At 31.8% G+C, this 23,973-nt stretch overlaps 1 protein-coding gene across 1 annotated transcript; it reads right to left on the bottom strand.

Moving 5' to 3' along the window:
• Positions 1-208: 208 nt before the first annotated feature.
• LOC111041075 (E3 SUMO-protein ligase KIAA1586-like) lies at positions 209-23,372 on the bottom strand. Its single transcript, XM_022325226.1, has 6 exons — positions 23,141-23,372; positions 18,347-18,882; positions 15,134-15,282; positions 7,781-7,952; positions 1,294-2,145; positions 209-1,002 (listed from the first exon to the last, which is right to left on the bottom strand). The coding sequence occupies exons 2-6, from the start codon at positions 18,753-18,755 to the stop codon at positions 209-211; spliced, it is 2,376 nt and encodes a 791-aa protein (XP_022180918.1). The 5' UTR covers positions 18,756-18,882; positions 23,141-23,372.
• Positions 23,373-23,973: the final 601 nt, after the last annotated feature.

Here is a 23,973-nt window from a genome sequence, read left to right as displayed (position 1 = left end):
TAAATAAATACCTGAAGTTGTATTCAAAAGTAACAATATATTATACAGAAATATAAATAAATGAAATTTAAAAAATGTATTTAATTCTTACCTTAGTCCTTAAGGTATATTCTAAAGTAACAAAATGTCATTATTTAAATAAATATAAAATAAAAATAATAAAATAAACTTCACAAAGGTTATTTTTTAAAAAGAATTACCTATAAAATTAATAAAAATTTCCAAATTTTGATTTCCTTTCTGAAGTTCTGGAAACAAATTCTTTGGCAATTAACTTCAAATCAATTTTTGCTGTCATAGACTTATGAACGTGTAAAATCATCAAATGAGTTAATCTCTTTTGGGTCATTGTGGACCTCAGATATGTTTTTAGTCTTCTCAATGCACTAAAAGAACGTTCAGCAGTCGCTGCAGATGCTGGTATTGTTAAAATTAATTTAATAAGCTTGGTGATTTCAGAAAACAAAGAATCTTTTACATTTGAATATTCATTTCTCAAATGATTTATAATATCTGAAATACTAGTGATAGATACTATAGACGGTAACATAATAAGCTGGGCATGGAGTTTATTAATGTCAAAATCCTCACTCATATTATTTAAACAATTAGTAAGTTCTTGGTGAGTTCTTGTGTTTTGATCTACAAGTATGTGTTCTAATTTAACCAAGTTTTTTAGACCTTGTTGATTAAAACGCCTATCAATTTCATTTATCAAATAGTCAATTATTTCAAACATATCTTTCTTCAATTCACATATTGGTGATAATTTTGTAGGAGGGTTACTTGTATATTGAAGTCGTTTTGGTGTTTTTTTGATACGCTTAGTGTCATCAAGTGGTTCTAATTCATATATTTCAGCATTTAAATTCACGGTATTTAATATCTTTTCAAAATATTCATTACTTCTGAATGATAGTAATGTTTTCTTTAATGTATCTGCAGCTTTAATTGAATCTGATGCACAAAATTTAGGATTTTGTAATACTTTTGCTAATTGTTCTACAGGACCAAAAATATGTATTGCAATAGTCAAAAAAAAAATTGTTTTTAATTTTTTTAATTTTTTCACATATCCTCTAAGTGTGAATTTTCTATCATCTGCTATACAAACACTCCCTGAAAGCATTTCATCTAATGTTTTTTGAACTCTGCTATAGTTATTTAAAAATCTTGTTAAACTTTTAACCCTTACAGACCATCTAGTAGGACAAAATGGAAGTAGATTTTGTTTTACACTACCCAATTCAGAGGAATTGTAACATGGCTCTAATACTATATTTTCATAGATACTTTTTCTCTTAGCAGATTCAAGAATAGCATTTGATACATCTCTGATCATAGTGAAGGTATCACACATAGCACTATTTTTTCTTGCAACTTCTTGTAATGCTAAATCCAGTGAATGATTACTACAGTGTACAAAACAACTTTTTGGCTGAATATTTTCAATTAATTTTTTCACCCCATTCAATTTCCCAGACATATTGGCAGCTCCATCAAAACAGTGGCCTCTTAAATTTGATGTAGATAAAGTAAATCGTATTAATATGTCTTTTATTGTGTCAAAAAATGTTAATGCTTTACTATCAGGTGTATTATATAAACCAGTAAATACTTCATGTACTTCAAAATTTGAATCAACATAGCGAATGCATAATGAAAACTGTTCTGTAGACGAAATATCAGTAGTTGAATCAGCAATTATAGAGAAGTATTCTGATTTTGTTATTGATTGCACAAGTTCACGCTGTAAATTTAATGACATTATTTCTAATATTTCATTCTGAATATCTGAACTAAGCCAATTATTTCTCTGTTGTATCCAATATCTTAAGCATGGAACATCTACACATCTTTCTTCTAATAAGGAAATAAAATTGCCATCATTATGAGAATGACCTCTAATACTTATTCCCATCTGACTAAGGTATCGCAAAGTACTAATAATTGTTAATAAGGCTGTGGATGCATTTTTTTGTTCTTCAATTTTTTGTTTTGATAATAAAGAAATGACTGATACATTAGTATTAATACTTAAAAGAAAATGTATAGAGTTGACGTGCATTTTACTGTTTTCATGGGACTGAAATTTTTCAGATGCTTTTTTCCAATTATTAAAACCATCTACTATAAAAGATAACTCTGTGTGTTTATTTAATTTATTATTTGTCTTATGATAAAATGAAATACAATCAAAACAAAATGCACTATCTTTAGATTCATCATAATGAAGCCAGGCAAACATTTCAAACCACTTTGCACAAAATGATCTTTTTTTGTGTTTTGGAAAAATAAAATTATTTGATGGTTGATTTTTTGTTTCAATTATAGGAAGAATGGGTTGACTACTTTTTTTTGAAATTGAACATGTTGAGGCGACATTACTGATATTATTTTGTAAATCCTGTTCTATCTCTGACTCCTGAAAAAAAACTTAGAGCTGAATCAGAGAAATAAATGCCCAAACAACACTTAAATGCATGCATTTATTAATATTATACTGTCATTGTTTATTTAAAAAGTTTTTGAAATTTTTTCTTTAACACAAACTAGTCTGTAGACTGTAGTCCTTACTGCACTACTGCAGTTAGTAGTATGAAACTATGAAATAACAGTCTTAATTATTATACGATTTAAAAATATTTAAAAGTTGTTATTTACTTTTATTTAACTTAAATTTAACCTTATATAAAAAAAAATACTTATTGTCAGTGAAATATATTCAAAATTCAAAGAAAACAGTAAAATTCCTCTAAGATTTACTCAAAATATAAATTTTATTAGGTAAATGTAAAATATTTCTTCTTTTTAATTTTGGTTGGAAAATATAAACATTACACTGGAAATTATTTAAATTAAGGCAACTAGATACATAAACCGGCTTTTAACCATCATTAATTAATAATTAATCATTTTAATAAAATTAAAAAGCATAATAATCTCGGGTGTGTACAGTTGACATAAATACATAATATATTATAAATACAAGTAGGTAATTATTATTATTAAATTAGCTTAATTAAATCCAGTTTAGTGCCTATAACATATTTTGTTCTACTGTCTACAAAATATTAATTAACGACATTAGTAGTTGAAATATATTTGAGTAGGAAATAAAAAAATAATTGGTGGGTATCTAAAAAGTAAAATTATTATTCGTTCAACAAAAATATTGCTTTGTAGAAATCAGTTTGATTTAGGTATATTGATATATCACTATATCAGTTATATTTATATTTATAACAATTTATTTTACTAGACAGATTAATAATTACAACAAATAAAACAAATTTATTTGAAAGTATGTCTTAAACTTACCTCGTTAGGTATAAGTTCCTGAATTTTCACAGGTGTTTTCAATTTGAAAAAGTCTCTAATATTTTTTTTTGGATTGGGAACAGCCATTGTAGGTACCGGTACGTGTAACGTGTTTAAACAATTACAGTTGGTAAATATTTAATATGAATGTTACTGTAAAGTACTAAAGTGTAAACTGTATTCTGTATTTCTGTAGCGACAGCCGACAGTCAACGATCACGACAGCGTACTCATTTAATAGTCGTAATCAGTAATCACTAATCGCCAATCGGAATCTTATCGTAAACGATATAAACTGTAAAAACCCAAAAATAGCCTAATGATATTGTAATAACTAATAATAAACAATATTGTAACTATGTTGTGAGAACACTATCCGGGACTGGTGGAACTTCCAATTATAAATATTTGATAAAGCACTCCGACCGAAAACGTCTATAAAAATTACTCAATAATATTATGTTTATATATTGTATTATGTTATAATAATAAATCGATAATAATAATAATAATATTAATTATTATAACGCACACTCATGAAAATGACTTATTTTGAATACGTAAACGTATAAATTAAGCGTAAATTACGATTATATTTTACCCTTTAATTTTAATGTGGTAGGGGGGGCAAAATTATACTTTTGCCCCCCTTGGATTTTATCCGAGGGGTCAATTGCCCCCTCTGCCCCCCCTTCTCCGGCGCCACTGAACATTAATTAAGCCTAGCATACTTAAAGCCGTTGTCCGTTGAAATAGTACTTGGTGAAGAAAGTAAAAGGAAAGTTTCTCAAATATCTCTTTCAGACAATACAATCAAACGACGCATTGATGAATTAGCTTTGGACATACAAAATCAGTTGATTCATAAATTAAAAAATTCCGTATTCTTTGCAATTCAGTGTGATGTGGCCAATTGTTGTCAGCTATTAGTTTACTGCCGTTTTATAAATGAAAAGACTATTGCAGAAGAGCTTATACTATAAACAAACGTTTACTTATAATAGATCCTTAATGATATTATTATTATTACGATTTACGGCAATGCTGCAGGGGTGTGACTACCGTCTGTACGGACATTATATACTTATATACAGTCTACCTACTCCTATATGTGCCTACAATATATACATACAATAAACATAATATTAGTGCCCAAGTCCTTCACATAACACACGCCCGCTCGCACACACACACACTTTGTGGTGTATGCGACCGACATAAAAATATTTCAGAGGGTTATCGATAAATCATTATATTATTCAGATCGGACAAACAACGCGAACACGCCTATATACGTTATATGATCATAAATATATATATATATATAATGTATATGCTTATGTATATGTGTGTGTTTATATACTTTATATACTGTGTGTCCATATATAAGTACACATACGTGTTTAGTATATATATGCTCTGAGTGGAGAGTTTTGAGAGTCATCGGTAGCCGGTAGGTAAACGTCGTTATTAAAGGACGGACTATAGCTACGTTTGATTTAAGTGCGAAATATTTTATTATTACGCTTTATTTACAAAATATTTTATTATAAAGTCGTCGCCGACAATTACTAGAAAAATAACCGAAAACGGGGGCGCGCGTTGTGTGTGTGTATTGAATCGCTGCAGGGCGCCCATTAACTCTCATGTGTACACACGTCGCGGGTATGTCCTACCTATGTGTATATTATATATTTAAATATATTATAAAGTAATAACGCTCGACCTTCCCACCGCCGTCCGCACAGGTTTTTTAACGAACGTACAAATCATGAATAAATTATGCGAAGATACCGCGGCGTATAATATATATATATATAGATAATCGGAATGGCGTGATGCACGCCGCGTTCTCCCGCCGGTGGAATTACAAATGAAATATTAATATTTTGTTATCGACCTATATAACTGCGTTTTTCGACGTAGGGAATCAATTACATGATGGGGTGTAAATTAAGGGCGCTCTCCGATTCACGGTTTTCCACCGAATTCCTTCCTCCGGCGGTAGTAAAGAGTATAATCAGTAATCACTATGGGACTGATAACTGATAAGGTATTATATTGAAAATGTCCATTTAAATATGAAACATTAATATTGCAGTACCCATACCTATTTTAACTTCTGGACCATGACCATATAGGACTAATTTCAATATTTTGTCTGGGGGGGGGGGGCTGATCAAATTCATGCTTTACTGTTAGGTTGAGTAATGTTGACGTAAAACAATTAGTATCAATTAAAAAAAAATCGAGTTATGTAGTAATAATAAAGTTAATAATAAAATATAATTTTCAATTATATTATACTTAAAAATGATTACATATGGTAATATAAACGATTTTATTTTTTATAACGTATAATAATTTTTTGGGGATAAATGTTAACATCACCATACACCCCAATTGCGCTTATTATAATATATGCGCAATACCCAATTCCGAATGTATCCCTATGTTTTGCAGGATAACATTATAAACTAGAGGCACAGAAAAAAAAACATCCTTAAAATCCTTCCTCCTATAAAATTTCTCTGCCCCAGTATAGTAGTATATTAAAATAACTGACAGTAATAAGTATGACAAATTTATTGTGGCGACTCTACAGGGGTCTCGCTACAAACTTACAGCGCAAATACAAATATACAAGAAGTATACAACGTAAAAGCGCCTCACCGTAGTGAATCAATAAACTGAACACATAAATCATAATATTACTATTGCCCCTATATAATTACATAGGTATACCTGGCCAAACACACAGCCGAACACATACAGACCGGGTAAAAAAAGAACTAGGAGAAGTCATCAATTTCGCTGTATAGTTCGATATTCGTTTAAAAAAATACAAATACACAATAATATATAATATAGAGGTATACGCCGCGGGAACGAAGCGAGACGGCACGGTAAAAAAAAAAATACAATATAAAAAACCGTACTGAAATTTACGCGTCCGGACCCGTGCCCCGCTCGACCGTTTAAATAAATATTGACACGTCCGAAGAATTATTGTTACGACTCGCTCCGGTGGCGGCGGCACATCAACCAACCAGTCATATAACATATTATTATTATTATATACGAAGAGGGCCACCACCGTATTATTTATAGGGTAGTATTTAGGCGTATTTATGTATAATGTATGTGTATACGAAGATATTAATATTAAATATTATTGTGTGGCGAGTGGGAGGTAGGTATAATAATATTATTATTTCTTGCATTTCCTTCGCTCCCCCTCCCACCAGTACATCCCCGGCATCGCGACACCACTACCCGGAACCAGCGGCACCGCCACGCGCTCACCGTGTGTTTGTGTGTAGAATCTCCGAACCGTTAAGTCGCACGTATCCGTTTACCTAACCGCTTTTTTGTGTTAACCTCTTTTTTTCCGCACTGCTGTCGCGCACGCCGTCGAGAACCCTCTCGAGGGTAACCGCGTGAACGCGCCTCGTGCCACTGTTCAAACACAATGAGGGCCCTTAAGTATTATTATAATAATATATTATAGTAATAATAATATAATATTGCTATGCGTAGCCCCTAAGGTGCATATATACGCGCCATAAGTGTACGATGTCGATGTGTAAGAATAGTATTGTGGTGACGCGATTTTCACTAATGGAAAAGTCAATCTTTCTACACGTGACTCCCCTACAGCGCCCCTTTCACCAACACACCGTATAAATAATTAAGATACAATCTAAAATGCATACAGGGTGATCCATTTAACGTGAGACACACATTAATTCAAAAACCATTAACGTTTAGAATTTTTGTTTAGAAAATGTAAAGTAGTTCAAAAACTTTATTTTTTACTATTATAGTTATAATTTGTCTCAATTTTATGTACATCGTTGTACCTATATATGATATATAACTTATTAAGTATTACTAAGTATTTAAGGTTTTGAGTGGACTGGTACAGAGTGTTGATGCACTAGAGCACCGCTAATGTAGATAAAAATAGGGTAGGTAGTACTTATGACTAGGTAATAATAAACTACTTGTTTGAAATTCGAATTTTACAGATTTCTGTAGGTACCTACTAGAATAATTTCCTTCTTCAGAATATGAAATTTGAAATGTAACTACATGTTATGGTTCAAAAGAGTGAAATAATAAAAAAAAATATTGGTATATTTGTCCCCCGCATATGTTTCTTAAAAGATGCAGCTGTAGTTTTTGTACCCACTGAATGCACGAAGACAAGCGTATATAGGTGGACACTCACTGCAGTTAAAATACGCACTAATAAGTGCTGTCACCGACGACAGAGTTTGTTTTTTACAATACAGCATATGAATACCGTAGTTAAATTAAAAGTATTTTGAAACATCGCGCGACGGTTCGTGTGACTTAACATTGAATAAATAATAAAACCAAGTCACAGTCAATAAATCAAGAGAAAAGTTAAATTTTGTTTTGCTATATATAGGTAAGCTCTGTATATTATAACGAATATTATAATAGTACTCACCAGTATGAATATAGGTATGCTTCTTCATATCCGATTTCTGGTGGAACCGCTTGCCGCAATACTGACATGGATACGGTCTCGTATCCGAGTGAATCAGCAGATGAGTCGAGAGCGTCGAAGAACGCTTGAAAACCTTGTAGCACAACTGACACTGAAAAAAAAAACAAACAACTGCATGAACGAATGTTTGAAGATATATGGTGCAGTCGTGGTGCAGTTTCCGGAAACGTTAAAGTATAAAAGCAATATATCTACATTCTCCATATATATACCTATATCTAGGTACATAAATGTTGTTACCCATACCCATATTGAGTATATATAGCTTTGAAGCGATAGGAAAAACCAAATACTGCATGAGACTTATGGTGCGTGAGTGCTACTGTACAAGCGTGGCACGGTTATGCATTTATAATATTATAATACAGGATAGTCCATAAACAATGTCACAATGTCAGTGTTTAAAAACATTACATCCCGGTGGGTTTTGGCCGTAGCGCGATCGATGTGTTGTCAACTTAACCAGGCCACCTCTATAAAGTTGTTCCACTTCTGCTGCCAACGGCTGTTGATTAACTCTTCTGAGAGAAATATTTGCTGTTGGTTTAGTTAAACCTGACATGTTGTCGAGGGTTTGGGATGAGTTTGGTTATTTTTGAGGCCTCGTAAAAAACAAATACTGAACATTTGTGAGAAAAAAATTTGGTAATTTGATTACATTTATCGTTTTAAAATCAGGTCATACTTTATACAGAACATTCTGTATATGAGTTGACCAATTGTAAATGAAGGTACGTCCATATAAAAAGAAATATGGTCCAGGACAGACGCCGTTTTGCGACTACTCCTCATTTTTACAGTATTTATAAAGGATGACAATAATGCACAATGGAACTACATACAACTATGTATATGGCAACATATCCATTGTGTGATAATGTGATTTTGCGAGAATGGACACGAAGCTACCTTTTGTAATTGGTCGACTCTTATGTTAGAAGTATAAAAGAATCAGAAATCTGCGAATTTTAAGAATTAAAACCAAAGGCGTGGCTTTGGATATGGGTGGAATTTCGATATTCAGGAGAGAACGTTTTAATGGTGTCTGCGCGCTACCAAAACCATAACATATATTTTTTACTGTATAAGACGTACCTACATTAATGTTTAAAGAAGTACGTATTGCGTGTGACGGGAATATATAGTTGCAATACGAACAGCATAATATTATGCCCGTTGGTGTGAAAACGCCATGAATGATGTAATGCATAATTGTATAAAACTCAAATAATACGATACATTAAAAAACTAAAAGACCAAAATCCGTATCCTGCTGTCGCAGTCACCGCACATAAAAAATGCTCAGTAATATATAATACTATTATTGTGTACCTACACAACCTACATAATAAAACATATTATTATTATTGTACAAAATGGTATACCTTACCTATATATTTTAATGACGCCGAATGTCATTGCCCGCATGCCGTCGAGAATCGCAACTGTTATATAGTACGTATCTATGTATCATCGTAGCAATTTCCATTTTTGACTAGGAGATGAGGGGCTGAACAATTTATTATTTATTAGAAAGCTCGTGTATGTATAACTGCGGTTCCAGTTTAAAAACGACAATGCTGACGCATTTACGAATTTATAAAATATGTTTTCAGTTTTAAACTAATATTATTTTCTTTCTCGGATAAATAAATTACTTATAGGTATCTGTATATAATTAAAATTCAAAAGTAATGTAAGAATAATCGAAATACCTAAGCATTAAATTAAATTTATAATTGTTTTTAATAGTTTTTTTTTTTTTTTTGAAGGGGGTGATTTCTCTATTCTTAAAGCACCCTACAATCCAATTGATCCTATCGTATATTTACAACGATCGACGAGACATGTTTACGATTCCGCTTGCACACCAGACTTGTTTTTTAGCCAACGAAAAGAAAGAAAACAAGAAATCGTGGTAAACATTTGGACGTTGGGTGGGCGGGGCCGGTCGAGTTTCGCGCAGACGATTGTTATAAAAGTTCATAAATATGATTTAAGGGGTTGAGATTCGCGACCGCGTTTCACCTTGCGTTATATCTATACACACGATTTCTTGTATACATAATGTATCGCTTTCCGATTTTATAATCGTCCGCACGGTTGTGACTCTTCGAACAAGCTAGCTTAGGGTAATAATTACGCGTAGGTAGTTATTAACGATTACAAATCGTAGACTAGATTTAAAACACGCATATCGTGGCAAAAAATCAAGGTTTTATGGTGTATTATTTTTGTATATATAGGTACCTAATAAGTATAAGTTATAATATAAGTCGATCGGAAGTAGATCACAGCATATGCGTCGGGAAACAATCAGTAGTTTACGTGAAATTTCCGTCATTGGCAAAACGCGGTTTGCATTATTATTTTGGTAATTCCGTTAATCAAATCGACACATATTATACAATATGTTCCTGATAAAACGTAGATTTGACGATGATGATGTAGATTGTAGGTACCTGCATGTACGATGTAGCTAGTAAATGATAGTGAAATTACATAACACAGTGATTGATTTTTTTACTACGGTCAAAGCGAGATTTCAATTTTATCGGTAGGTACCTACTTGTATCTTATTATTAGTAAAATATTATTTATTGTAGACTAGACATTGTTTTAATTTGTTACTACACCACTATAATCATATTAATATGTCCATTGTTCATATAAATCATATTTTTATCGCCGTTTTAGAATCATGAAGAGGCATTTAAAAACAATTTACTTTTTAAAGCCCTGTTTAAATTTCGTTTTATACTCTTTATTTTACATTATCTATTTTAATATACACACTATTCATTATTTTGGATTTAGGTGCAGCGATTGTCATTGTTATTTATTTTTCTGTTGGGAGAATACATTTCAGGCTTATAAAAATTGATGACACATTTTGTCATTCTGAATAATATTTCTATAAATAGGTAGATAAAGACATAAAGTATCAGTTAAAATAATAAATAACAATAAAAAAAATACTAGCCGAGAATTGCACACTGATAATATTATAGGTACCATAGTCAGGTCACACATTGGACTGCGTTGCAAAGAATATTGTATTACAACCGGTCTTCCAATAAACCATCCCGCTCCACCCCTATAGTTGTTTTTCTCAGCTCCGATGCCGTTCATTATTTCGACCATTTAACGTATAATAATATGGCTAACGCATTTTATACATTCTGTTCCCGTCGCATGCGGCGAACTATAGAATATTATGATAGCTTAGCAGCGAGAAAGGCGCTCGGTGTACGGTTTGAGTGAGGGTGGAGGGAGAGGAAAGTACGCTTGCGAAACTCGACAGTACCTATCTATATCAGGCGCAGTATATAACGTGGTTTAAATCGCCGCCGCTGTGGGAAATGAAAAACAATAATGATAATAATAATAATAATCAACAGTTCCGGGCCTTATCTCGTCGTGGAGACTGGCATAAAAAAAATTGCAATTTCGTTAATTAACTGGCAGTCGTACTAGAGTGTGTACGTATGTAATATGTATAATACTTCAATATACCGAGACACGGTGTGACGACAAATATAAAAATATTGTTGCGAGATCAAGTCGTGGTGTGTATATACTAATATTACTACTATTGCTCTCGGCAGTAAAAAATAATCTTATACGTTCTGGATTAACTCGTATGACGCGTATGTATACCTATTATAGTGATATTTATACACGCAAAGGACCGAAGCGGCGGTAAGTTTTTTTTTAACGACCTCTTGGCGGCGGCGATACGCGTTTCCAGTGTCGTGTTATATTATAATATTTTCACCTTTTCGTAAACCATAGTTTCTAATAATTTCTCATGCTACATACCTACTATATAATGAAATATCGTAACACGCATCCAAATCTGATATATCATTGTATAGGTAATCAATAATGCACACCGCACTCGTTTATCTAAAATGACGTTATCGTTTGAGACCGACGCGATTCGAAAATCACGATATCATAAAAATAAAACTTTCAGGATTATCCACAGATTTCTATACTAGGCTTAGTATACCATTCTAACCTACACATTACGCGTTTGTTCAGATAAGATACGTTATTGCTATTAATTTAAGAAGTTTTATTTTTAATACCAAAACGTTTCACCTGGAAATATCCGTAACAAGTACCTAACAATATAATATTATTTTAGTGTAAGTGAGTACTTATCGCGTATCTTCTTGACTTCGCATAGGTAATAGATGATGTGATTCAAGTTGATAAATGTGCGCAATGAATAATTTACCAAAAATGTATCTATTGACTGACAAAGCGAAAAAATCAGGAGACTTGTTGGTGCAATACATTGAATTATAAATTGTTAAGAGCTTAGAATTATTTTTAGTTAAATAGCTTTGATTGAATATTTAAAAAAGAAAAATGTTGAATGTAAATTTGTTTCGATTCAAATCAAAAACTAATGTTTTGTTTTTATCTTATATATACCTATATATATCTTTATTTATTTATAAAATTAAGTTAATATAGGTAAACAATGATAAATAGATGCGATGTCACGAGGATAAAGGTATTTAATAGAACAATAAATATTTTATTTTAAACTGCGTCAAACGGATGTTTGTAGTTTTGAATTATCGACATTTAACAATATTGTAGACGTGGTCACTGTTACATTATAATAAAAATCCGTTTGCAAATGTCTAAAAAAATTTTTGAACAATTTACAAAACGAGTGCAAATGGTTTTGCTGATATTATATTATAGTGTTCATTTTTAAAATTAAGTAAATATTATTTTATATAGCTATTAGAGCCGTTGTAAGTTGAAGTATAACAATAAAACACCAATGCAGGTAATAATAATAATAATAATAATAATAAGATAATAATCAACTCAGTTGGATATTATCTAGTCTTCAGTGATAAATGATAATAAAAAGGTATTATAAGAGTGCACTGACAAATGTTCCGGCTACTTATTGAGAGGCCTGTTGGTTAGGACACAACAATGGTCAATATGGGTAGGTACTAACACTACAATTTAATAGTGGCCATGTATGAAATGGTGTCCGTGAGAATTTATGTACAATAATAGATATTGTTATAAAATTACAGTTCACGGTAAACACCATTTTGAACACGTCCAAAAGAAAAACATGGTTCGGGGGCGTTTATATGCTTTCATTGTAGCAATATAATATATTATTATGTGTAGACACATGCTGAACTGAAGTATAAATATTTTACGATGATGAAAATATCTTGGTCGATTCGGACTCTACGAACACGTCGAGAACGCACGGGTATTGTTAAGTAGGAGCCCTCCTTTAATTTCTTTGTGTCGATATCATACAATTGAGCAGACAGCCCAGTGGACAAATTTCTCAACATTTTAAATTACACTGCAAAAATCACCACACCCTCTTCGCCAATTAACAAAGCTCTACCGCGGTTATCTGGTTATAAGAAGTAATTGGCAACCATTAGAATATTATAATTTTCTCAGTTGTAGGTTTGAGAGTTAATACTATAATTGAAAATATAATGTAGGAATTCATGAACTTTGAGAAAACATTAAAATTAACGAGTCAACCAAACAGTATAACACTATATACATGTCTACTGCACTTTATAGTTTTTACATACAGTTTTTACCTGATAATATATTATTATTTAAACGAGACGAGAATACGACTGTCACATTTCCTATTTTTATAAATTCGTTTTAATTGATCGCAATGTGTCGAACAACAAAAGAGGCACATCTGTTTCATTTGTGATGTGATCATTGTATGATTATTAACACTACATTAATATTATTCTGTAGCCTATGCGAATACGCTGCAATACTATTTATAGTACAAATGACCGAACTCAGGCGACAAATGAATTAGTCGTCATATTATTATACGCAAAGGACGATTGTTTTAATGAACGTGTGAGATTCTTAGAGTCCTCGGAACGTTCAGCGATCTATTTATAGATGGATTACGCGTTGTATCATAATGATCAATTGGGTCAAAAACTCACGTTATAATATAATATGTAAATGAGACGGCTAACGACAATTTATTGTGCGTTTACAAAAGTGAGTACCTATACGAAAACGAAATATTCTCACACAACGCCGGATTAAGTGATTAATTGGAGGACGTGCAATAGTAATAACCGTCATGTTTATAGTATATTCTCACTCTAAAAGAAAAGAGAATAATGAATTTTTGTTTTGATTTGGACATTTCAATTTTGTTTCTAACTTCATATCATCCATAACAATCAATAAAAAATATTATAAAACTATATCTATTGAAGAAGATAAGTTATAATAATTGAATTAGTTCTATAATATAATATTGAATTGATTTAATAGATTTGAAAAAATTGAAATTCAGTTGCTCAACTTGGAGTAACTTTTTTCGTTAAGTAGGTATGTGGCTTAATAAAATAAATATTTTTAAACTATTTCTTCTAACAATATAGTGCGAGTGATGGTGACACCCATCTTACCTTTAAATAATTAAACAATGGTAAATATAAAATATATTATGATGTAAACATTATATTATATTAGATGCAATAGGTACTCGGAGTTTTGGAGAATTTTATACCTATAATTAGTAAAAATGCATCTAATTAAGTACTATTCATGTTACGCATAATGTTCATAACTTAAAGTGTACCTCCTATAATATAGCAATATAAATATTTTCATTTAAAAATAGTTACCTATTACACATAACAAACGCAGATAAATAATGTTTAAGCTCAAGCGTGATGCTTAAAGAAAAATGTTGTGAAGTTGAATGAATTCAAGTTTAAGACATGCTTAAAACGAAATATATATTCGACACCATTATAAAATTCCAGGGGGCAATTCCCCCCCCTCCCAAAAAAAGCCCCAGATTACGCCAATGATGAAATTCCCATAATACCCTATAATTGTATGAATAATGCATAGATCTACCTGCAGGGTATGCAAGTACGCCACTTAAAAATGATTATAACTAATTACGGCAGGGAAATATATATAAATATAGGTAATATATAAAGCAATAATAGCTGAAATCGACGGTTGGCAAGCCAAAGCAGTCAATACGTTTTCAATGCCTGCAATATTGGTGGTAAACGTTTAGTGTGATTTTACAAGCAGACAGGAAAAAAAGAACATTGACTTTGTATACAATACAGGTAAGTACAAATTATAAAATAGAAAAAGTAATTCGAAGTGCGTGTAAAAATTGTTGTGCGACATAGGTAAAAAAAATGATATTGAGTATACTATGATACGACTATGTTTTATATGTATAGGTACCTGGAAAGATCTCTCTACTCCCAATACATTGTCTGTTAAAGTTTCCTTGGCTACAGGCGACTTTTCCTTCTCGCACAAACTTCCAGGTGACCAAATTTCTTGACTCCGTTTTTTTATGCATAAGTTCAATGGAGTTTCAGAAACTTCATCTGAAATATTTGAAGTTTGATTTCTTAGCAATAGGTATCATACATTTTTTTAACATAGACATTTAAAAATTCTTTATTAAATAAATGATATATGTTATGTGTGGTATTATGCCATCGGGTACATGAACTATAATTATTATGTGATCGGGCCGACTCGTCGGCCGGTCGGCGGAGCACTTAGCCGATTTATCGTCCACTAAATTTTAATTTCAAAGAGGCGGCTGGCAAAAATGCCTGTTCGACACGCCACATAATTGACCGAGTTTTGGTTGCACCATAATATACGCAGTAATTACTAATTATAGTTGCTTACCACGCATATTGAAAACAAAAAAAAATAAATGATGACGGCGACAACGATGATGATGACGATTATATAATAAAGTAACAGTTTTATTTTCCGTATGTGACGGAAAAGAACGATAATAATATTATCATATCGTGCCATACATAATATGATGCGACAAGGGTCGTTGTTGCATAAATTATGTAAATAAAATGTAGCCGGTATAAAAGTTAAATAAAACAAATGATTATTGACGATAGCCATCTCGTCGACTGCGGTAGGTAGGTAGGTAGGTACGTACGTACTACCCTGCGTAATGGATATATATACCTATATAATATAATGGTATACAATAGTATATATTCATATAAGCATAATATGCAGATATACGTACATAGTATATACTGTATAATACCTATATAAAAAATCGAAAATTATTATATTCCTTGTTGAAATGGTTCTTCGGGGTTGAATATTTGACGACAAAGTCGTATAGCGTATTTATTAAATGACAGCTAATGTAACTGGTTGTGCAGTAGGTACATTATATACAAAGTATGTATATTATATGAGAAAACAAAAAAATTCGAATGATGACATCTATCATAGTTTAAAGAAATATTGCTTGTTTTACTGTTGTACCTATACATACATATAGAATGTTATAAAAAAAAAACATTAAAAAATCGCTATAACCAAAATTTTATTCTCACAACGATTTTAGAGTAAGATTTGAGCTATTCGCTTGAAGTTATTTCATACAATTTACTGTGGAGAAGCAAAGCACAGCAATAGATAAAATATACAAACCCCCCCCCCCCTCTAAAACAGAAATTACGGCAATGTGAGCGAGATTAAAAATCTACTATTTGAAAATTGTTTTGTGTACAAAATGATAATTCTGCAAATGGTTTTATGATAATACATTTCTTATGTAGATTCATACATGAATATGTGATTTATATAATTATGTATGAACGGGATAGGAGTAGGTACAACATTAGGTATATATCAACAAATTTAACTATTTCTTGGAAATATTTTTAACCGTGTGTCTGATACTGTTTTTGAAAAACGCAAAAACGTTTAAACACATAATATTTGGTAGATACCTAAAGGACATATTTATACTATAATTTTTGAGGACACCCATCGTATCTTTTTCAGACGCCACACTATATAGTATAATATACAAACAGTACTTATAGGTACTATGTATGATTTTTATAATTTATTTATTTTAATTTTGTTTATGGCTGCAGTTTTCCACCATTTAACTGTTTCCTGAATTCAAGTGTAATCGCATAAAGTGATAGTTGGTTATTGTTTTTCGATTATAAGAAGGTAGAGACAAGTATAATAGAGTTATTCACATTCTTTATGTTGTGTTTATAATAGATAATAAAGATAAATTTTGTATATCTTGGAGTACAATGCGTTATAGAACAAAATGTATTATAAACAAATTGGAAATTTTAGATATTTCTATTAGTATTTCATAAGATATTTTTTTTAAATATTTTTTCATATTTTTATCGTAATTACGTTGAAGGTTGACCTTAAAAACAATATAAAATTACACATGAATATGGCGACCTATACCATTTCGCGGGGGTGAGTCGAGAAATAATAGCTGTAGTACAATATTTTTGTTTAGTCAATGACAATACTCGAACTCTCAAATGTTTACAGGTTCGATCATATTTCATAACGCGGTATCGTACAAACTAGAGTTCAAACAGGTCTTATAATATTTAAGTAAATATGATTAAAAATGGTAACTAGATACAATATTATCACCTAACATTGAAAAAAAACTTTAATTACGCTACTATATTATTTATAACGGATTAGTATTAACAATAGATAATAATAATAAAAACATTGAAATATATTTTTGGGCGCTAAGCATAATAGGCCATAGTATAACATCATTCAGAGGACGCCACAACCGAATGGGTTGTCTCCATCTTACAAACGTACATACTACGTATTATATCAAAAACTGTTTTGCGTGAAATAGAACCACTCAAGTTGTAGTACAATAGCTAAACAACCAAATTTTCATACTATTTAGAGAAGAACATTTACTGTGTTACTTTGTTTTAAACATTTTTCGATATCACAAATACAAAAATATTTATTCAAGTTTTAAGTAATGAATTTTTAAGCATTAAGAACTTTTCTTGTATTTGTGATATCGAAAAAGTAAGACAATGTTGATTGCACAGTAAATGTTATCTTGTTTAAAGTGTGGAAAATTGGTTGTTAAACTTGGACTACAACTTGAGTGGTTCTATTTCGCGCAAAACAGTTTTTGGTATGTTGTACGTTCGTATAAGACGGAGACAACTCATGCGTGTGTGGCGTCCCTCTTAAAAAGATATATGTCAGCGAAATATTTCTCTTCTCTGTCAGACCCAAGTGGGAAGTACAACATTTAGATAAAACGCGTTCATGTAAAACCGTTATTTACGATGTTTGAGTAATCTTAGAATAAAATCACCTATTACAATAATTATGGAAAATAATATTTTTAAGAGTTTAATATGTATCTATCGGCTATATTTTTTATTACTATTTGATTTTATATAATTTTACTTAAAAATAATTGTAAAAAATATTCATGAATTTAAACTGTCTTGCCAAAACAGTGGGCTGACATCCTTTTAATACATATCTACATTCGAACATGAAACGGCGGGCGACATCATATTATATTATATTATGTATATAGCCGAACAGTATAAGATAGGATCTCCTGCAAAAGACACTTACCGTTTTTAGCCATCTCGGGTGTCTGGCCGGCCGTGTCCAGGCTGGCTCTGTCCGGCGACATCTGCTGGCGGAACAGATATTGTTGCTGCTGCTGAATGTAATGGAACTGCAGCTGGACCTGGCGCTGGTATTCGATGCTGATGTTGGTGGGGTGGAACGGATTACTTTGAGGGAATATCGGTGGGTACGGTACAGTGACGTACGGCTTATTTTGGAAGTTCATATACTGGTAGGGCATCATGTGGGTGTTTGTGACCATCGCGGGATACGGCATGTCGACAGCCGAGCTAACTGGATAGAACGCGCTGTTCCATTGCGACCACTGGACGCTGGTGCCAGCTGTCGGCGACATCGAAAATTCTCGTGGCGATGGCGTGCTGCCACCCGACGAAAATGATTGAAGTTTCATGGTTGCAAGTACAGCTTTCAACAGCTTTCGAAGACCAAATTCCAATATAATATCACGACAGGTGATGTCGCGCTACTGCTTTGGGCTGATGTCCCGAATGCAATTGAAGTTAATTGCCAACGATCGTCTGAAACAAAACGGAAACGGTGAAAGTCTCGTGACGACTACTGTGATATAGGCATGCGCCTATGTTATTTGTGTGTTTATTCTGGGGAAGCGGGCTCACGGGGAACACTCATTGTTCGGTAAATTATTTTTCTTTAATGGAGACGTACCCAGAAAATTCAGATACCTAGATATAAACCAAAATATGTAAATTGTATATTTGTGTCCGTCAACCCGACCGATCAACATGCTGTCATTTTATTTAAAATTTATTTATTATTGTAAATTATTATTAATAACGAAAAATGATGTATGTGAGAATGTGATTAACGGTAAAATTGAAATGAATATAAGACAGATAAATATTTAAAAATGTATAGAATAAAAAATTATTTATGATGAAAATGTAATATAAATCCATATTAGCATTGAGTATACTATATTACTATTTCTTAAATGATATGATTCAATATCAAAAAAAAATTTCAAACATGAGTACTTTAAGAAGTTCAAAAACGTCCTGTCAATTATTGTAAAGAAATGAAGATATTCTTGTTTCTATTCATAGGTACAAATATATAGTTAAGCAAACTGTTATAAAACTGTTTATGCAATTTTAGTTTCTTGTTTATCAATAATATTTGCAGAGTGGATATTCCTAACTTGTTTTTTATACCTCTTTATTTCAATATTATTCGTATAGAGTAAATAAGTTCTATTATTAGGTATTCACGACTTCACAAAATGCAAAAAATAAAAACCTTTTTCATCATTTTATCCCGTTTATATCAATTACAGCTGGCCCTTTTTTATTTATTTTTTTGTAATTAAATCTTTGTAAAACTATTTTGTTATTTTTTACAGTTATTTCAATAATCGATCTGTCCGTTCTGCAATAATTCTAATCATGTATAATTATTTACACTTCCCAAATATTTATGAGCTTATATTTGTGGAGCTGTCCAGGGATCAGTAGGATAGGATTGCGCATGCGATGAAGCATGGCTGTATTAAGTAAAAAGTAATGAATATCGTGACGAAAAACTTAGACCAACTGTACAATCGATATCTCTTAAGTCGTTTAAATTTTTATGATTTAACTAGAAATTGTAGACGGAGACTTATCCAATGCACGATTATCATTATTATTATATTATATGCATGTACTACAATATGCGAATGTTTAACAAAACTACATGTATAGGAGTATACAATATTATATTATAATTCGTATACATATTATATACCTATATACTCTTCGGTATACTAAGGTGTATAGCGTGTGTTCCAAGTATGACCATATGTATGTATGCATGCGTATGTATAGATGTGTGTGTGTGTGTGTGTGTGTGTGTGCACATTACATTCTATATATTCTATATATATAAGGCACGTTTTATTATATATATATAATATATACTATATATATAAGGTACAAGTATAACAATATAGCAGCCAGCACCAACTCTTCAAATATTAACTATAATTACCTTGTGGCGTGACATCGCCGCGCAATCCTATAAAGTCATTTGCCAATGGGTTTCATCGATTTTTTAATTATTACATCGCGGCGGATCATTTGCGTGAATTATTTACGCAGACCACAAGGCATGATATTGGTACAATATAAAATAATACTTGAAATAGGGGGATATTTTTTAGAAAATATTATTTTTAAATTTAATTTATGTAATATGTGTGGAGTTTAATGGTCTACTAACCTTGGGTCTTTAACAGGCCACTAGATTTGAGATACGAGAAGCATTATATTACCACTGTCCTTTTAATTCGACCAAAGCCGAGGAAAATGGAATAAAAATGTATAAAATGTATAGTCTTGCATAGAAAATTGTGTATCCATTAAAACACTCTTTTATATACATTTTCATTTAAATATAGTATTTTGCACGTGTGACCTGCCTCCTGCGAACTAGTTGTGAACAGGATTGTAGCCGACCTCACCAATTACACTCAGGACTATTTAAATGGCCGAAAGATTACACCTTTATACATGTCCACTACAACACCGTGTTAAATTACATACATGCCACTGGTTCAAAATCCAATTCCGACTTACAGGTTTACCCATAACGCACCTGACTTTTTATTTTTCATCTTGAATTGACAATAAATGTCACTTTATACATTCATACCTACTTCAGGAAAATTTTTCTGTTATACCAATATATATATAATAATATTATGTATTGTGTATATGAGCAATGTACGATAGTAACAAACTACGTGACTCGATCTAACTGTCTAGAAGTAATGCGTTTATTCAGGCTAGAGAGTCATCGTGCACAGTTAGGGGTTGTTATGGGTAATGTTATGGATGCAGAATGAATGGTACCCAAAACAATAATGAAACTGTAAGTAAACGTTTTTGTACTGCATAGCTAGAAGTTATTTCTATAAAATATCGTATTTTAAATAATGTAGGATCTTTATACTATATTATACATGTCAGGTAATCGATAAAGAAAACGGAAATCGCAGGTTATACATCTATACATTTTTCGATCATATAGAATAACACGTCTTGTATAATTGTATATAGTATTATATTATAAAATTGTACAGGAAATGGAATAGAATAAACCTAAAATTTCGAATTCAAAATAAAATATGCTATGTACAAGAGACGGTCATCTATATTGTATATATACACGTCAATAAAATGAAGTACACAACGAGACGCCAAGAGATTATAAATCTCAGCTTTCTATTATAAATAAATGTCATTATATAAGATCTATATATTAGTACATTCGTTAGAATTTTCTTTTTCTTATATTATATACTATTACATGGTACAGTTCAACTGGTAACCATGTCAAAAATTAAATGCCAATATACTGCTATTCTAAAGATGTGCGTAATATTGTTATTTAGCTAGGTACCTACTAAAAATATCCCTACAATAATGTGGGGCACAACTATAACGTGTCGCCATGTTGAACCTTAGGGATTGAGCGTGAAATATACCTTATCTCTCTGCATTTTCTCTATTGTGCTTTTGATTTTTGACATTCTGGAATATTTCTTTTGAGCGTGTTCTAAGATAATTTTATATTTTTAGTGGAAAGCACATAAAAGAAATACTTAGGTATGCATCTATCTATGTATAAATAAATATACTGAATTTCTTAGAAGCATGTATCAAAATACCAGGGGTATAAAATACTGCCCTTATACACATGAGTCAATGGATTACAGACACCTACTGAGATCATCTACCTACAACGATATTAAACACAATATATTTTTTGTACATTACATTTTTCCTAACCATAAGGCTTAAACATATATATATATTTACAAATAAGTGGTCGTTTTAAACATTTTCCTTTTGCGTCCCTATCTAACTTCAATATTTTTCAAATAATATTATTAATTTGTAAAACACTTGCTAACTTTGTTGTCACTTACTATAATCTAGGTAATGGTAAATAATTTATCTAGTAGTCAAGAACTGAAGCCCGGGGATACGAGTATTCTAACTCTATATGTGTATTGTATACACCAGTAACATATAGGAACATCATTAATTATATATAATATTGATAATGGACAAATAATTTATAGCACAATTAGATTTAAAAAAAAAAACTATTAAATGTTAATAAAGTTTGATACCAATAATTCATACATATTTTCAATGTGTATTAAATGTTTATCAAATTTTTACAAAATAAATACCACTAGTCAGTTACCAATACATTATTGAGCAATAATTTAAAAAAAGTTTAATTCTTAAGAAAATTGGTTTTTTTAAGCGTTATTATTATTATAAAATATGAATTGTTCCACCTACAAAATCTATTTTGAATATTTTGCAAGGCGTATAAGTAAATAAGTAAAACAAATAACAGTATAATTGTATTGTTGTATACCATACGACGACACTTAAATAATTTAAAGCACACGAAAGCAATTAAATGTTTTTAACCATCATATATAGATAGGCGGTGCGTCGAACTATTACTCTAATGTGCAGATAAAATTCGTTTTGTAGTTCAGATTGAAAAATGACGATTTCATTCCGTTCCGAAAAATGTTGCCCCATAAATCCACTTAAAATATAATAGGTAATAATATAGATCGACTGAGATATAAAGTGATTGCGGTATACGTAACGAAAGAGTCTTTCAACAGCCCGCCGCCGCCGTTATCGCGGGTCCCATCCCGAACTGTCACGATTTCCGATCGAAATTAACACAACAGGTACAACATATATTTATACAATAAAATATTATTAAAATATGACATCGACTCACCTGTGATCGTTGCAGACGAGAAATAATCTTGAGCTGTATTTATGCGGTGTGAAAATGACTGTTCAGGGTGTACGGATATTCGTCAATCAGCGTCGACGACAATGGAGGCAAACAGACAGTGACGGCGAAGACGTAGACATGCACGCGCGATTCACAGACGACTGACTGACGCTCTGGCGCGTGGTAGCCCGGGTGCCACCGAGCGCCCGGCGGGACGGTGCCGCCTACGGCGCCTGTGATTGGACAATGACGGTGGTGAGGCGGGGGACTCTGCGCGCGCGGTACACGTTCGGCCCAGGATTTTACGTCAGCGGAGGCGGCTGAGGAGGGAGAAACGTTGTCCGACGGTCCCACAACATATCGTTTTTTATAACAGCGGGGCACGACTAAAATATATAGATTTGAGTTATTCTTCGATACAATATTGTAATAAATATAATAAATATCAAAAAAATATATTATAGGACGACATTGTAATATTGCTATATTTTAATATAATAATATATTAGGCTGAGTATGAGACTACAGCACCTCTAGTTTCTCATTGAAATTGTGCCACCGAATACGATTTAAAAGATATACAAAGTGACGGTATTAATATATTGTATACACTACGCGGCGTGCAGCACGCCGTAATGCAACACCATTATTATTATCATTATTATTATCATTATTATTATTATTATTATTATTATTATTATTATTATTACTATTGGAGAGTTATCACCCATCAATGTTTTTTTCAGGGGGACGCTGTTATCTAAGCAACGGTTGGGTAGGGGTTAGGGGTGGCTCCAGAAAGCCATATTTTTCCTTATGCACCGCCGCATGCC

This window comes from Myzus persicae, unplaced genomic scaffold (genome assembly GCF_001856785.1).
Source record: "Myzus persicae strain clone G006 unplaced genomic scaffold, MPER_G0061.0, whole genome shotgun sequence".
NCBI classification, from domain to species: Eukaryota; Metazoa; Arthropoda; class Insecta; order Hemiptera; family Aphididae; genus Myzus; species Myzus persicae.
This window is presented reverse-complemented; position numbering and strand designations above follow the sequence as displayed.